A 17,289-nucleotide genomic window follows, 5' to 3' on the forward strand; every position below is an offset into this window, starting at 1 on the left:
TTCCCCCATGCATACTTGTACGAGAATGATAACCAGTTGGCTGGGGTTTAACCTCTATACCCTTGAGAAAGGATTTCTTTCTTTCTTTTTTTTTTTTTTTTTTAATTTTTTTTTTTTTTTTTGGTATTTAATACGACTTGCTTTCTAAAAATTCCGTCACGTTTCTTTTACAATCAATGGGCAACCTTTGTACGATAAATGAATTTAAGATAAAGCAAAAACACCTCTAATTTATAGAAATGTGACTGGGTCGTATTTGGGAAGTTTCTTAACTCACAATAGTGTGGTGCTTATCCGTATTCGTATTCGTGAGTATTCTCACTGTAACATAGGTGGCCATAGTTCCCATTCTTTCAGCTGGGAAGCTAATAAAATGTGGGTGTGGTGTGAGTGGGAGCCCGCGTCTCTGGGTGCTTGCAGTCTCTCCTCGCTGAATGTTTGGGGAGTGGGAAAATGTCATTGTCTAGGTGGGTGGGAATGTTCTACCTTCTTGGTCAGGAGATCTCTCTGTTACTTTCTACCTCCTCCTTTTTCTCCCCTTCCCTTACCAAAAGGTAAATGCAAGGACCATTCCTTCTTCCACCAAACCCTTGCAAGAGAGGTACTGAACTTGAAAGCCTTAGGAATTTCATGGTTTATGCAGCCCCAGCAAAGGCAAGAGGATTGAGTCTAGCCCAAGGGAGCTTATGTAGGTGAACTCTTCTTCAACCTTATGGGGATCGTGCTGTTTAGAAAAAGTGTGGCTAGTTAGGTAATGTGGGGATTCCCATTAAAATGCGATTTGGGGGTTGTTTCTCTCTGGTTAATTTTTTTTTCCTTGGGTGAGAACAGAACAAGTCCTTTAAATTCTTCTCACAGCTGTTGTTAGCATCGTGATAATTTTCAAGGTTTTATAAAGACTGTCTTTTTTTAGCTAGGGAAATGTGGGATTTCTATTTTAATTCCATTCAGAATCTCAAAATCTTTTTTTTGTCTAGTTATTTTGACTGAGTAATAATGTCTGATGGCTTAAATGGACGTTTTATAAAATAAACCCATAAGCATAGGCCAGATTAAATGTAGTTTATGTTTAACAGCTCATAAACCAAGGGTGAGATGATTATTTAAAACCTTTGTGCTTTAGCTTCAACTAAATGCGTGAAAATCCTTTAACCCTTCTCTTATCTTTAATTCATTTTAGGTGATTGAACATGAAAAGCTTGGAGTTCAAGATTCGGGACACGAGGCTAACGATCTTTCATTTAATGAGTTGTATCCCTCAGGGGCCCTTAAGCTCCAGTATAACTTTGATACCATTGAGCGGCAGTTCTGTGACTTGCCTGATAATAAAGACTCCGCTGAGTGTGACGTTGCCGAAGTAGATGGGGAACTTTTTGGGGCGCAGAGCAACTTTACCTTGATACTGGAAGGTGAAGAAGGAGAGTTTGAGACAGGTGATTCTGCCGCATCTAACGTGTTAGCTACAGCGGCGAACACGGCAGCGGAGGAAAAACCCGCGTGCGGCGGGGAGAATGATGGTCGCGGGCACGCCGCAGATTTCGTGTCTGTCACCGCGAGTGACCGGGAGTCCCAGAAGCTGGAGACGTTACCATATGTGCCTGAACCCATTAAAGTAGCCATTGCAGAAAATTTATTAGATGCGATTAAAGACACAAGAAGTAAAGAAATTACTTCAGATACAGTGGAACCACCGTCCATTCACGACAACTTACCTTTAATAAGCCAGAAGGTAATGTGTCCCGGCAAGGTAGTCAGATCTACGCCGAAGACTGTGCAGGAAACCAGTACGCTGACCGTAAGCGTGAGCCAGACGCATGACATGATTTCCTCTAGAACGCGCACGAGAGGACAGCGCGTCCAAAACCTGAGTGTCAGACCAGCTCAGCAGGAGGAGTCCGCGGACGTCGCCACCCCTGGCACCCCGGGGCTTTCGGGCGGGAGGAGAGCGAGGAGAACGAAGGACCTCTCTGGGGCTTCCGAAAGTGCCTGTTCTGACGTCAGAGGAGCGTCTCCGAACCAGCAAGTACCCCAAAATTCTGTTACTCCTCGGAGAGGACGGAAAAGAAAAGATCACCAAGACACTTCAGAAAGTGATCATCCTATGGCACGGGAGCCACCGGCCACTCCGGGTGGCTCACTCGGGAGGTTAAAATCCTCTCTGCTGCTGGAGCCAGCAGCTGAGGAAGTTAAGCTTTCATCTGTCACCAAAAAGACCCCTAGAAGAATTAAAAAAGCCGTGGAGAATGACGACAGTGTTGAAATGGTAGATCTAGGCGTAAAAGTTAGTAAAGTAGCACGTTCTGGCGGAAGCACCAGAAAACTGAGAAGTGCTAAACTAGGGGCTTCTGAAACCACGGGATATAAGCAAGATGGAGAAAGTAAGCTTTCACCTGTTACAAAAAAGACTCCTAGAGGCATTAAAAAAGCAGTAGAAAATGCCGACAGTGTTGAAATGGCCGATAAAGATGTAAAAGTCAGTAAAGGAGCACGTTCTGGCGGAAGCACCAGAAAACTGAGAAGTGCTAACGTCGGCTCTTCCAGAAGTGTAGGATACAAACCAGATCCCATGTGCATTGAAGAGGCACCGCCTGTTCAGCACAACAGCAGGGCCAAAAAGAGAGAAGTCAGCACGCCGGATGTTCCGGAAGACTGTCAACGTGACACATCCCAGCTGGCTCTTGAAACCGAATCGGATCTGCCTAGGAAACGGGGTAGGCCGAGAAAAAAACCACCTGAAGATGTGGGATCTAAGGCCACTAAGGAAGTGAGGAGTCCCAAGAAGACGCAGACTCCCAGCCGCCAAAGGAGGTCCGCCAGGAGCACCCCAGCCAGAGGTGGCAAGGCTGACGCCGGGAAGCCAGCTTTAGAAAAGTCCGTTTCTGTGCCGGCGGAGGAACTCGCCACGGTGACCAGCGCAAAGGGGAAGCTTACAAAAAGGACCGAAAATCAAAGCCAGAGACGTGCATTACGCTTAATATCGGAAAAATGCACGGGCGAAGACCCAAAGGAACCAGGTGACCCAGAAGCCAAAGTGCCCGCCGCGGTGGCCGTGACCCAGTCCGCGCGCGGCAGGAGGACTAGGGCCAGCAAGGCCGTCTCGCTGCTGGACCCTTCGGAACCAGAAATGGAGTTTGTCTTTTCTCCTCCTGTGTCAAAGGCTCCGAGGAAAGAGAAAGGTACTTTTGCTTGTGTTCAAAGCACAATTTTCATCTCACACAACGTCTTCTATTTTCAGCACAGTTCAAGACTGTAATTGGTTATTTCTCCTGAAAATGATTAGTAGTTATAGAGAAGTTCTCCCTGTTCCAAAGAAGAAAACAGTCTTGATCTTTTAATAGTAAAATTTAAAGATTTTCTATTTCAAGGTTTATCTTAGATTCAAGAACTTTCTGGTCCAGTAGGACTCTTTAAATCCTATAATGCACTTGTCATGGGTTTTATCTTTTAGAATAGTATCCTCTCGTCATTCTGCCGTCAGTGACTTAATTTCTGCCCCCATAGAATCAGCATTTTTCATCTAAGTGCAGCCGTGTTTGGCTCGTGACCCAGCTGATATCTGCAACCTCAGATTGTTTGGAGGGAGGGGAAGGAAGGAGTGGTAACATGTTGTCATTTAGGACGCAGATTACCTAAATGCGTGCTCCCGGTAGCCCCTCCCCTCCCAGTTGGCTCGGCTGCCTGTCCAGCCTGCCTCATTGCGCCGATGAGGCACTGTTGGGTTGGTACAGGGCACACCTTCCCAAAGGGGTGATGAGAACCTCTTACTATGTAGGTCTAAAGCATAGGTCTACATAGAATAACAAAGAGATTACGATGTCTCCGTGCTGTTAAGATTTGGAGGGGGATTTTTCAGTAAAGCGGGCAATCAAGAAAAAGGATCTAAAAGGTGCTGTGGCCCGACAGACCTGGTGCGGGAGTTCTTTGCAAATGTGATGGAAGCACTTGTTTACCTAAGGTTTAAGATGTTAATTTCAGCAAAGCAGCTCAGGGACTTGAGAGTGAAGTAGGTGACTGTGTTGTTGTATTTATTTAAACCTTTTCATCATACAAACGCAGTGAAGAACGACCCATATTGTTAGACGCCTCCTGACTCGAGGAAGGCCACGGGGAGATAAGCCATTTAAAAATCTGCAAACTGAAATTTTCTATATTCAGTATTCACTGCACAAGCACTTCTTTAATTTCCAAATTTATGCAGTAATCCATTATATTAACATAGCTTGAGCCCAGGAAAGGGCGCTTGTCCTCATTTTTTAAAAATAATTTGAGGGGTGCCTGGGTGGCTGTCTCTGTTAAGCGATCGACTCTTGACTTTGGCTCAGGTCACGATCTCGTGGTTCGTGAGATCGAGCCCCGCATTTGGCTCTCTGCTGACAGCATGGAGCCTGCTTGGGATTTTCTCTCTCTCTCTCTCTCTCTCTCTCTCTCTCCCCCTCTCTCTCAAAATAAAGAAACTTAAAAAAAAAATAAAAATAATTTGTGGTTGGGGCGCCTGGGTGGCTCATTCTGTTAAGCATCTGACTGGCTCGGGTCATGATCTCACGGTTTCTGAGTTGAAGCCTCACATTGGGCCCTCCACTGTCAGCATGGAGCCCGCTTTGGATCCTTGTCTCCCTCTCTCTGCCCCTCCTCCTCTCTCTCTCTCTCTCAAAAATAAATAGACATTAAAAAAAATAATAATTTGTGGTTGTAGAAGGTCTCCTCTGCCCCCTCCCAGTGTTTTAAAGTCAGATCTCTGATTTTGCGGTCCTGTGTAATTCAGTTCTTCCTGGTGTTAGGAAAGGTGGGCCACACCCATACTCTGCCCAGAACAGAACAGAACCGAACGCTCATCGCAGCTCACGTTACTAAGCTGCTCTGTTAGAGCTCAAATTACTGAAAGGCAGCAGTGTGGGGAGCAGAAGGTCATTAACACGAGTCTTTTCTGCTTTCCTCGTGACTTAGAACAGTGCAGCCAACACCGAAGTTGTGTGTTGTTCTGGTACAGACGGCAGACAGACATCTCAGGAATTCTGAGTTTTGTCACCTTTGCAGAGTCATCCTCCCTCCATGTGCCCATTAACTGTAACTTTTTCTGTAATAAATTCATGCCTGCCATAGAAAATCAGAAAAGTCATCTAGAGGACCAATAACCAGTGTTTGCAGTCTCTTCCCGTTGTAGGTATAGTTTGTTTGTTTTTAAATGCTTATTTATATTTGAGAGAGAGAGGGCAAGTGGGGGAAGGACTGACAGAATCCGAAGCAGGTTCCAGGTTCTGAGCTGTCAGCACAGAGCCCGATGCGGGGCTTGAACTCACAAACCATGAGATCATGACCTAAGCCGAAGTCGGACCCTTAACCGACGGAGTCCCCCAGGTGCCCCTGTAGTTTGTTTTTTGAAAACCCAACAGCCTGATGTGTGTACAGCTGTGTATTTTGCTTCCCCCCTCGCTCGCTGAGTATCTTCAGATGCTTGTGTGTTTTGTCACTCACACACTGAGGGCTCCTGGGTGGCGTCGCATCCCGCTGACGGGCCACAGGCTGCTCACGATTTCTCCTGGTAGGTATTTGAATGGTTTTCAGATTTTCTAGTAGTAAAAAGAGACCCCTTCTGGTGAGAAGTGATGAGAAATGGGGGGGGGGGGCTGCAAGATGTCATTTCTGCCACTTTACTAGCTGGGGGGGAGGGGGCCGCATAGCCCTCCTGAACCTGCTTTTCCTCCGTGTGCGGTGAAGATGCCAGCGCCCCGCTCTGTCGCTCCTTCACCGGGGTGGCCACCCCCCACGGAGGCTCTGTCCATCCTTCTGCCCTCTCACTGCGCCTGTGTCCCCAATGCTGACTTAAGTCGTATTTTGAAAGCTCTTCGGGGAGGGGTTGGAAGTGCAGGGAGCAGGTGCAGGAAGTCCTCTAATCGAAACCCATCAAAGAAACCACCGCTCCGAATGTAGTCAGAAGTGTTTCGCTGGTCGGAAGAACGCGAAGCTTGGCGTTTCAGTGGACTTTGTGTAATTTCCGTTGCTAGCAACAGTTACTGAAGAGGGGCACGCCGTCTGCCTGAGGCCGGAGTGGGTGTATGTTCGCCAGCTGATCTGACTCTCCGCAGCCCGGGGAAGGGTGCTGTTGTCTGCGGTGGGAGACGGAAGTTCAGGGACACAGAGCTTCCCCCCACCCCCTACCCTCCCCCCCCCCCCCCCAGGATAAGTGTCCGTGGAGCCAACTCCTGCTGGCTGCTCAGAGTTGTTAAAGCTGCTTACCAGTACGTTCCTGGCTCTGAAGCCAGGACTTTGGAACTCCTCAAGCCTTAAGTAGCGCTGGAGAGAGATGGGTGAGGAATTCACATGCCGACAGGTAGAACAAAGTCTTGTCTGGCTGATACAAGCGCGTGGAAGGCGTGGTGGAGGCCGGATTCTTTGGCACGTGGCAGTGTAGGTTTCTACTTCCTGATCGCCCTCTGCAGTGCAGGGGGAACCGGAGGTGAAGAGCGTGAGCTGGTCTTTGAAAAGGCAGAGCCGCTGCAGAGAACCGAATGTTTTCATTTCCTAGAAAAAAAATAGATACGTTTCTTTTTAACGTCAGAAAGGGAAGGTCACCACCAGCAACCCCAGCCGTTGCCATTTCTGCCCGTTATCAGCAGGCAGCAGAGAGGACTTTTGGTTCTGACCTCACCTCTGTTTTCTTTTTAAGAATCCTAGGCTTTAAAAAGCAGAATTTGACGTCTTACAGAAGTTTTGATTGTCCCGGTCGGTGAAGTAACGTTGAACCAGACTTTGAGAATCTTATTTTATGATTGGTAAATTCTGAAAGTCATGACTCCGTGACCAGTGCAGACCTCCACAAAGCACTTGCTGGGCGCCCCACGCTCTTGTGACCCTGTAATCTTCACGGCGACTCCGTAGGTCCCCATACAGTGATCCCATTTTATAGACACTGAGGCAGAGAGAGTTTTATCTGATTTGCCTTTGGCCCCACAAGTAGAGGATCCAGAAGCTGGAATCTAACCTGTGGCAGACTGGTTTGGCTGCACCTGCCACGTCCATCGTGACTTTGCTAATTGCCTTTGATACGGAGACCCGATGGTGAATGTAAATCTGAGAGAGAGCGTCTATGATGTTTTTAGTTATATGTTCTGGGCCAGTTCTTAATTAAACCATTTATCTATGGAATATCTTCCAATCAATCAGCCTGTTTTTTCCTGTACTAGTTACCTTCACTGCTTCCATTTTCCCTTTATGACATGAACTTTTCTGTTGTTCCTTTGGCCAGAACCACTAGTTCAGAATGATCTGGAAAGAAAAAAGTTTTGAGTCTCTTTGAAGATAAAATTACTTTTATAAATAAAAACGTCATCTTTGGAATAGTAGGGATTATGAAGCAAACTAGCTCAGGTTATATAGAAGATTGATGTTTTCCTTCCCCAGAATGTATGAGGAGCAGTGACGGTTAACACTCCTAGAAGAATAGTTCTGGGTTTGATTCTTTAATTTTTATGTCGTAGCACTATTTAGTCTGGGGCATTAAATGTTCTACACGCCGGATTTACCCAAATGGTGTTGAGATTTTCCCCTGCGTTTGTCTCTCCTCAAGTGGCCACCGTGTCCCCGTTAGTGTTTCCAGGCTTGGAGATGTTCATGTCTTTCCAGCGTGCATCCTCTGTTCCAAGCTTTTAGAAAAAATAGATCTGGAGATACATATACATAGACCTGGATTACAGTGTGCGTTTGTTCTTTCCTACCTTTCTTCAGCTAAAAAAATAGAGGCTCCAGCACAATTGCAAGAACTAGTTTCAGATTTATCTTCTCAGTTTGTCTTCTCACCGCCTACTTTACGGACCAGGCAGAAAAACACATCCAATACATCCAGACTTGGAGATGAACTGGTAAGAAGTGCGTTTTATTCCTTTGTATGCTTGTTTAAACATGCTCTTGGGGTGCCTGGGGGGGTTCAGTGGGTGGAGCATCCGACTCTTGATTTCGGCTCAGGGCATGATCCCAGGGTCGTGGGATCGGGCCCTGCATCGGGCTCCGTGCTGAGCATGGAGCCTGCTTAAGATTCATTCTTTCTGTCTCTCTGTCTCTGTCTCTTCCGGTCTCTCCCTCTGCCCCTCTCCCCAACTCTCTCTTCAAAAAAAAAAAAAAAAAAGTGCTCTTTACTTTTTTAAGCAACGTTTCCTAAATAAACCTCTTTTAAAAGAGCAGACATTTGGGGCACCTGGGTGGCTCCGTCAGTTAAGCGACTCTTGACTTTGGCTCAGGTCATGATTTCACAGTTCGTGAGTTCAAACCTGCATCCAGCTCTGTACCGACAGCACAGAGCCTACTTGGGATTCTGTCTCCCACTCTCTCTGCCCCTCCCTTGCTCTCTCTCTCAAAAAATAAATAAAAATAAACTTTAAAAATATTTACAAGAACAGACATACGGAAAGCCCTAAATTGCCTTCTCTGCACTTTGGGGCACCCTCCCTCTGACACGTCTGTGACATGTCGCTGATGGTGTATTACTGGCAGCTGGGGTTTAGATTACCTATTGGGGAAGAGGTTTTTAACTTTTAGCATCTCATCAGAATTCTCTGGATGTGTTTAGCTAAAATAGAGGTCCCTGAATGAACTCCCGGGGTGTCACCCATAGACCACACTTGGAGGGACAGTGTTTCAGAGTTGTGCAATCACCTGACTGCGCATAACCCTAAAATGAAAACAGCTCATGGATTGAACTAGTTAGCAACATTAATTCAAAAGCGTTTCTTGAATTACCTGCTATGACCAGTTACTATGCGAGGGCAGAGACGCCCATGGAAATCACTTGGGCAAATGCCTTGTCTTTCAGGAGCTCAGTTTAAAGAGGCTAAACCACACGTAATTATTTCATAGCCTGATAAGAATCGATTTATACCCAAGTAGCCCTCTAGATAGAAGGTGAAGGAAGCAGGCCTTCCTGGAAGGGAAGACTGTGGACTGCAGAGACCCAGAATGTGGCCGTGCAGGGGGTGGGGGCTCCTTATATACTGCTGCCCAGCCACGTGCATATTGAAGGAAGGATGAAATGAATTCTGGGAAGGAAAAGTAGTCCCTGGTGGCCTGTTCCTTCATGAGGTGAGGAGAGCTTGGATTTGGACAGAGGGCAGCAGACAAGGAAACGTGTGCCTTGGAGACACAGTGAACGTATGGATGGGGATGAAGAGTGCCCCTGAATGACCAGAGTTCCTACTGAAACTCTGGGGGGGGGCTCCTGGGTGGCTCACGTTGGTTAAGTGGCCAGCTTCAGCCCAGGTCGTGATCTCACAGTCTGTGGGTTGGAGCCCCACGTCGGGCTCTGTGCTGTCGGTGCAGAGTCTGGAGCCTGCTTCGGATCCTCTGTTTCCCTCTGTGCCCCTTCCTCGCTTTCTCTCAAAAATAAACACACATTAAAAAAAAAAAAAAAAAAGTCCATCTGGGACTTGTTGCGTCTGAATTCATTAGCACCGTTTGGCGGTATTCCTTGACTCAGGATAGAATTCAGTTTACGTTGCGGATATGTAATTACTGAAGATTTCTCTCTCCAAACTTGTAACCCATAGAAAGATAACGCTCAATCAACAGAAACTGTGAGAAAGCAAAAAGTGAAAACCACCAGGACTGCAAAGACCAGACAAGCAAGCAGGTCTGACCTTTTTTGTGCGGAAATTTTTATCCATTTTGTTTTGTGAATTAGATTTGAGAAGAGTCTTGTCTTAGAGAAATCAAGCTCTTCAGAAAAGGGTAATTCTTAGGAGAATCTGTGCGTGCGGGCTCCTGGTGATCGCTGGATTTCACCGCGGGAGGATGAGGCGGGTCTCCACGGGGCGGTGAGAGCCCATTCAGCCTTCAAAGCTGGGCTGTGGGGGCGGGGCGGGGCCCACTGGGTCCTTCTGTTCTGGCAGCGGGGGTGGGGGCTCGGCGGCGGGATGTGTCATCCTCTCCTTAGTAAAGGTAGGTAACAGTTAGTAAAAATAATTACAAACTTGGCAGTAAAACTTCATTCGTGGGGAAGTTCCTCCAGGTTTATTTGTGCTTAGGCATGGTTGAATTTCATAAAAGCATAAAGTAATCCATTTCATCTTAAAAACCGACTTAATGTGTCTTTCGACTGTAGGTAATAACACCATTTATACATCAGTTGGCTTTGTGACATATGTGGGGCACTTGCATATTATGGAAGTATGCACAGAATCGTGAACTGTGCGGTTTGAGGGTTGCCGTTTCTCTCCCGTTCACGGGCCTGCCGGGCTCTCAGCCCATCCAGGTCACGTGGGCCTTTATTCTGCCTCCAGTTACCTTCATGACATAAAGCTTCTTCGCTTCTCTTATAAAATCAGAGCACCAGGAAAGGGTACCCGCTCCTTGAGGCTTTTTTGCGAATACAGTGGGAAAGTGGATTCTGTTTTATATTACAGTGTGTTTATTCTTACTTGAATTGTTTTTGGTTTTCAGAAACAAAGACGACGACCCCTGGTCCCCTCCTCCAGTGAAGATCAGGCTGATTTCTCCTTTGGGAAGCCCGGTTGACGATGTAAAGAACAAGCCTAGAAAAGCTACTACGGTACCGACGAGAGGTCTGGGAAGGAGCAAGAAGAAACTGTCTTCCTTTCCAAAGCAAGTTTTACGGAGAAAAATGCTGTAATTTTTTTTTCAAGTTTTTAATGTACACCAATTTGTAGAGTCATCAAAATTGTGTGGATTATTAAAAATCATCTAATTTGGAAGAAAATGATTTGTATAAATTACTGTAAATTTTTGTAGACAGAAGCTCTTCAATAAGCAAAGTAACTCCGTAAGGAGTGTGATTCTTTTAGTCCAGGCAGTTTTTTCTATTTTATATTAAGACTTCATACATTTATACAGTATGTAAATATGGCTTATTATTGGAATGTTAAATAAAGTGTATACTTCACAGTAGTTTGTGTCTGTTAGATTTTTGACAGGGGATTTCTGTTTTAATCATGACTTTCTAATGCTAGTAGGCACTGGCCCCATTTCTTTCTCTGCAGTTAATGGTGTTAGGCCAGTCTTAAAACGAGGATGACTGAATAACTTGATTCTTTTTCAAAGTTGCTATTTTATAATTTATGCACTTTGCTTCTATGAGATTTCTAATCAAAAAATGTATTTTTTTTTTTTTTTTGCTTGTTATTACTATGTTGAAATCAAATTATGGGCATGTAATTTTGCCGCGTTTTGTAGTCTAACACATTTTGTATATTCTACCTCAAATGAGTGATTTTCCAAGTAATGCATAGGTTAAATATAACGTTGGCATTCCTTGTTCAGCAAGCGTAAAGGCTATTTGTCCTTACGGTCTCTTCATTATTCAGAGACTAATTATCCAGGTTAGATTGACCGGTTCACTGCTCACTAGCAACTTCTTGGAAAGGTTTGAGAAGGGGGAATGTGAAACAAGTCCGTTTCGTGGCTGTTCGGCACACCTTGTATGTGTGCCTGCTGTCGACGGCATGACAAGACTGAACAAATTTTTTTATAATACTTTTGCTGTGAAGGAGCTTGCTATCAAATTACAGAAATCCCTTAACATTCAGGTTTTAAAACTGACACATTTTCATAGGACCTCAGGCACAGACTATCGAGGATGGGCCAAGAGTGTGAGTAGAAGCGGGGAAGGGAAAAGGGAAAAGAACAGGACCCCGTCCTCCGCAGTATGACTGTGTGCAATGAAGCGGAGATACTTGATGTGGGCTGTAAAACTCATCAATAAGTAAGTGTTGCAAAATAATTTATAACAGGTCATTGATAGTGTGTAACGAATGGACCATGAATAATTGATTGTCTAGAAACAAACTGCTTTTGTTGGCTAAGCTTTTAATGTTTTAGTGTGAAGCATAAGCAGCGCACTTTCTACCTTATTTTTCTACCAAATAAATAACATGAGTGACGGGAAAATGGTGAAGATGACTATGCCACGTATGGACAGTGTGACAGTCGCGGTGCGCGTGCGGCCTTTCAGTCAGGTCAGTGATGAATGTTACATCGCCTTGTTGAAATTTTGACTATGACTCATTTTATTAACTTCTTAACGATAGTGATCAAATGTGTAAGCTGCTTGTCATTTATGGAATATTTAAATGAACTTGTTAAATGAGTAATTTAAAGATCTGAACATAATTTAGTAAACACGTAATTTCATTCCTTTGCACAAGTAGCTCAATAAAAAAATTGATGAGAGAAACGTACGTACTGTCAAGTTAATAATTTTTTAAACCAGTGCGGTTTGGTCAATGTAGACGTGTTGTTTCTAGTAAATGTACTTCTCCTCTCCTCAGTAATAGCAGATCATGAGCAAATAAGCTGCCGGTTCGGGATGAATTCTGTAGATTTTAAGTGCATTTACGCATACACGTATTTATGTGACTTACTACCGCTGGTCATTCAACTGTGTTGCTACAACACTAAGATACAGATTATACTTGTTCTGGGACCCTGCATGCTGATTATCAGTGCAGTAGTTAGGTTTTAAGAGAATTCTGAACAGTTGGCCCGTTCAGCACACTTTTGGCTGCTCTGGATCAAACACCACTAAAGCGTGCAGTCCTGTGTGAGTAAATGGTAGTAGTATGTATCGCCATGGTAAGGCAAGCAGTGTGGGCCCCCAGAGACAGATTGGGTCTAGTGAAAACTCCTGGAGATAGAAGCATTCAGGATGACCCAAAGAACAAGATTTGGACAAGGGTATGCTAGAGGGAACAAACATGCAAAGGGCGTACCGGACGGTAATAACTGGTCCGCAGCGGCAGACGACGAACGTGACGGAGACCTTCCAGGAGGTCTTGTTTTCCTGCTCGGACCTTGTACAACCCGATGCTTTTCCTCTCTTGTCCATCAGTGTTCAGTACTGTCCTGCACGTTTTCAGTTTGTGTCCATTGTTTCCCGTCTCTTAGCATTCATCTGTGTCACAGAAAATATTCTAGCAGCCAGGCAGATACGTAATTAGACGGCTTTAGGGAGAGAGACAGCAGTGACCGAGGCAGTGTGATACTGGCACGATGACAGACCTGCAGGTTAATGTGTAGAAACAAATCTTCCCAGGTCTTCACGGCCAACGGATTTTCAACAAGGCTGCCAAGCGGTCCTGGAAAAACTTGGTAGCTACATGCAAAAAATGAACTTGGGGGTGCCTGGGTGGCTCAGTCAGTTGAGCATCCGACTTCAGCTTAGGTCATGATCTTGCGGTTTGTGAGTTCAAGCCCCGCGTCAGGCTCTGTGCTGACAGCTCTGAGCCTGGAGCCTGCTTAGGAGTCTGTCTCCCTATCTCTCTGCTCCTTCCCTGTTCACGCTCTGTCTCTCTCTAAACATTTAAGAAAAAAAAAAAAAAACTTGGACCCTTACCTCACACCATGTACGAAAATTAACACAAAATGGACCAAAGACCCAAATATAAGAGCTAGAAGTACAAAAAAACACATAGTAAATATTCGTGACTTTGGATTCTCCAATTCCTTTAAAAGGAACCGTTTCTGAGATCAGTGGCATATTTTTCATGACTCCAGGTGGGTTCATCCCAGCTGTCTTACTTCCCAGCACCCCCTGCACCCCCACCACCTCTGCAAACTAGAAGGCCTATAATTTAACCATTATCAAAACAGACCTCCCGATCGCCTTTCATCACACCCTCTTCTGTTCTGAGTGTGCCATTAGGGCCCACTTCTGTAAGAGAGGAAATCAAGCCACCTTTGAGAAGAGAGGAGTTGCTATCCCCCTAGGCAGCGTGTCTAACGCTGGGCTCTGGGTCTGGAGGTGGGAACAAGCAGCTTCCGTTTTGGAAGCCCCAGCACGTGAGGAATGTGGGACAGCAGTCTGAGATCCTCAGCTGATCCCCCCCTGGCATGGGATCACCCCCTCGGGCCGGGGCAAGGACAGCCAGCACCCTTGTATTCTCAGCATGACTTAACAAAGCGGAGCCTCCCTGCATGCGTGGGCACTGGGTGCAAGAAGGCATCCCACCTCTCACCAAGACCCTCCCCGCACTTAGCCTCCGCAACAGGCAGATGGGGGCAGGGCATGAAATGCTGATATCATGCTCCTGCTGGGAAGAAGGCCCTGCGACTGGAATCTGGGGGGAGAGGGAGCCTTGTGGTCGGGGCTCCAGCAGTCTGGAGCGGAGTCTCCACCTGGCTCAGCAGGCAGGGGGAAGAAGGCATGGTCTCGCTTCACACACCAGACTCCCCACCTTAACAATTTTGATACAATTCCCTTGAATAGATGTTTTGTCATTGCCTGTTTGCCCTTAGGACCATTACCAGAGTCTTGAAATTGGTTGTTTTTCCATTTTCATTTTTTCTTTAATGATTTTCACCAGTCTCACTGGCACGTGAAACAGGGAAGAAGCTCTCTGTTGCTATCGTTATCGCCATTAGTATAGTTGGGTGTTAGGCTACTCTCAGAAAATTATTAAGACTCAAAAATTCTGAGTGAAAAAGAGTCACTGTTTGTCATAATGGCTGCTAAGAATAACACCGAGAAGAACCCCTTTCTCAAATTTAGGATTGTGAACTGGCACTTATTTAAATACACAAGTTCAAATGGCATTTATAACAAAACACTTCACCAATGTTAAAACACACACACGGAGAACAAAATGAATCGATGGTAAGTTCCTGCCTTAATTTTTTACAAGGTGTGTATAAAGACTTGCAAAACAGCTTGGAAGACAAAGAAATACTACAAAGACTGACCGAATTTGTAATTTGACTGTAGAGAGAGAAGAATTCTGGGAGCAAATGTGTGATTTCCATGCATTCCAGAACCACCACAACCATACAAGACCCTAAGAATCCAGAACATAGGAAGACGTTTACTTTTGACCTGGCCTATTGGTCTCACGATGGATTTCAAAAGGATAAAGATGGTGTGTTTATTTCAACTGATCCTAGCAGTACATTTGCAAGCCAGGTAAATTGCTTTAAAACCCAACTTCAAAGGAAGTTTGTTTGTTTTTAAATAAAATGTTAATAGGACAGTACAATTTTGTAATACAAGCATGGTACGATATATACTTCCATCTAAGAGTTGATTTTAATTCCTTTTTCATGCTAAACATGGGGTCCAAAAGTGCAGCTATTGTCTAAATAATTTTTAGGCACTCAAATCAATTGATTGCCCAACATATTGGCATATTTTGAAAAAGAAGCATCAGTTATATTTTGCCTGAGATAAAATAAGCAAAATATGTGATGCACTCAGCATTTAAGAACACTTGTTTTATCAAGTGTTTATCGTGTGCTTTGCATTATTCCATAATAAAGTTGCCCACAACTTGGTATGGGGAGACTTACGGTGCATTAAAAAATGTTACAGGTTCTGTGATAGGAATATGGGTTATGATGGGGTACGATGGAGAGGTGGTCATTTCAGTCTGGACGAAGCTCATTAAGTTTCTTGGATCTGGGTGTGTATAGTTGCCATCAAATTTGGAACACTTTCAACTCTCATTTTTTCAAATCTCTTTTGCCCCCCGCCGCCCACCTTATTCCTTCTGTGATTTCGATCGCCCTTGCCCCCACAGGTCACTGAGACTCTGTGTATTTCCCCCAAAACTTTTCTCTCCATTCTTGTCTGCCTAGTTGTCTTTCAAAGACAGCTGAAAGCTTGCAGATTTATTAAACCACTCCTAAAAATAGCCTCTATCAAGTAGCTCTGACTTCACAAACTCACTGAAAGGGCCTCATGGCCCCTCGAATGCACTTTGAGAACAACCATCCCAGATAAATCAGTAAAAATCAATAAAAAAATCAAACAGAATTACAACTAATCAGTCAGTTGTGGGGAAATGGGATCATGAAGCATTCAAAACAAGGCAGGAAAAGTGGGGAAAAGTTAAAAGGAGATGGGATAAGTAGAATACAAATAGCAAGATGGTAGACTTAATGCCAGCCATATTAGTTATTACACCAAATGTAAATAAACATGCCAACTAAAAGATGATCAGATTTGACAGGAAAAACCAGATCCAACTACATCTGTCTGTCGAAACCCAACTTAAAAATAGATACTACCATGTAAACACTATGAAAAGAAAACTACAGAGAAAACTACTATATCACATAAAGTAGACTTCGAACAAGAAACATTCTATAATGATAATTCATTAAGAAGACATTCCATTATGGGGTGCCTGGGTGGCTCAGTTGGTTAAGCGTCCCACTATTGATTTTAGGCTCAGGTCATCATCTCACAGTCCATGAATTTGAGCCCCACATCGGGTTCTGTGCTGACAGCATGGAGCCTACTTGGGATTCTCTGTCTCTCTCTCCGCCCTTCCCTGCTCACATGCTCTCCCTCAAAAACAAACATTAAAAAAAAAAATTAAATAATTCATAGATCAAGGAATAAACCACAAATTAGTAAATACTTTGAATAAAAATTTAAGGGGTGCCTGGGTGGCACCGTCGGTTGAGTGTCCGACTTTGGCTCAGGTCTGATCTTACCATTTGTGAGTTCAAGCCCCGCAACGGGGCTCTGTGCTGACAGCTCAGAACCTGGAGCTCACTTTGGATTCTGTGTCCCCCCCTCTCTCTGCCCCTCCCCACTCGCACTCTGTGTCTTTCTCAAAAATAAACATTTTAAAAAACTGAATAAAAATTAAAAAATTTATCAAAGTTTGTGGAACACAGCTACCACAGGGCTTAGAAAAATTTTATAGCATTAAGTTATTAGAGAAGCACAATCTTGAGTCTTCCACCTAAGAATTTAGAAAAAGAAGAGCAAATTAAACACAAAGCAAGCAGAGGAAGAAATAAGGATAAAAACAGTAATTAATGCAAAACATTAAAATAATAGGAAAAGTCTATGAACTTTGTCAAAGCTAATTCTTTCAAAAGATGAATAAGGGGCGCCTGGGTGGCTCAGTCGGTTAAGCGTCCGACTTCGGCTCAGGTCATGATCTCGCGGTTCGTGAGTTCAAGCCCCGTGTCAGGCTCTGTGCTGATAGCTCAGAGCCTGGAGCCTGTTTCAGATTCTGTGTCTTCCTCTCTCTCTGCCCCTCCCCCGTTCATGCTCTGTCTCAAAAATAAATAAATGTTAAAAAAAAATTTTTTTTAAAGATGAATAAAATTGAACCTCTACCCCAATTGGTTAAGAAAAAAACATAACAGTACCAAGATGAGAAATGAAAGAGAGTCATCACAACAAATCTTACAGACATTTAAAAAAATGGGACTACTGTGAAAAACGTATTGCTAATACATTCAACAAGTTAGATGAAATGATACAAGCCACCAAAGGTCACACAAAAACAGATAATTCAAATAGCCCTCAAGAAATTGAATTTATGGTTAAAACCTTCT

General features: G+C 44.4%; 2 protein-coding genes across 6 annotated transcripts in view; both read left to right on the forward strand.

The window, feature by feature from the left end:
• AHCTF1 (AT-hook containing transcription factor 1) overlaps positions 1–11,072 on the forward strand; it is a 78,192-nt gene extending 67,120 nt beyond the window's left edge. For all 5 annotated transcript variants that reach the window (XM_047840059.1, XM_047840058.1, XM_047840063.1 and 2 more), the window contains 4 exons: positions 1,181–3,176; positions 7,723–7,856; positions 9,534–9,616; positions 10,426–11,072. In XM_047840059.1, the coding sequence (XP_047696015.1) occupies positions 1,181–3,176; positions 7,723–7,856; positions 9,534–9,616; positions 10,426–10,615 (2,403 nt within the window). In that variant the 3' untranslated portion in view covers positions 10,616–11,072. The remainder of the gene's footprint in view (positions 1–1,180; positions 3,177–7,722; positions 7,857–9,533; positions 9,617–10,425) is intronic.
• Positions 11,073–11,860: 788 nt separating this feature from the next.
• LOC125155158 (kinesin-like protein KIF28P) overlaps positions 11,861–17,289 on the forward strand; it is an 80,608-nt gene continuing 75,179 nt past the window's right edge. Inside the window, exons 1-2 of the mRNA XM_047840064.1 lie at positions 11,861–11,957; positions 14,702–14,896. Coding sequence (XP_047696020.1) covers positions 11,874–11,957; positions 14,702–14,896 — 279 coding nt within the window. The 5' untranslated portion in view covers positions 11,861–11,873. The remainder of the gene's footprint in view (positions 11,958–14,701; positions 14,897–17,289) is intronic.

The sequence above is a fragment of the Prionailurus viverrinus genome, chromosome F1 (genome assembly GCF_022837055.1).
Source record: "Prionailurus viverrinus isolate Anna chromosome F1, UM_Priviv_1.0, whole genome shotgun sequence".
Lineage (NCBI taxonomy): Eukaryota > Metazoa > Chordata > Mammalia > Carnivora > Felidae > Prionailurus > Prionailurus viverrinus.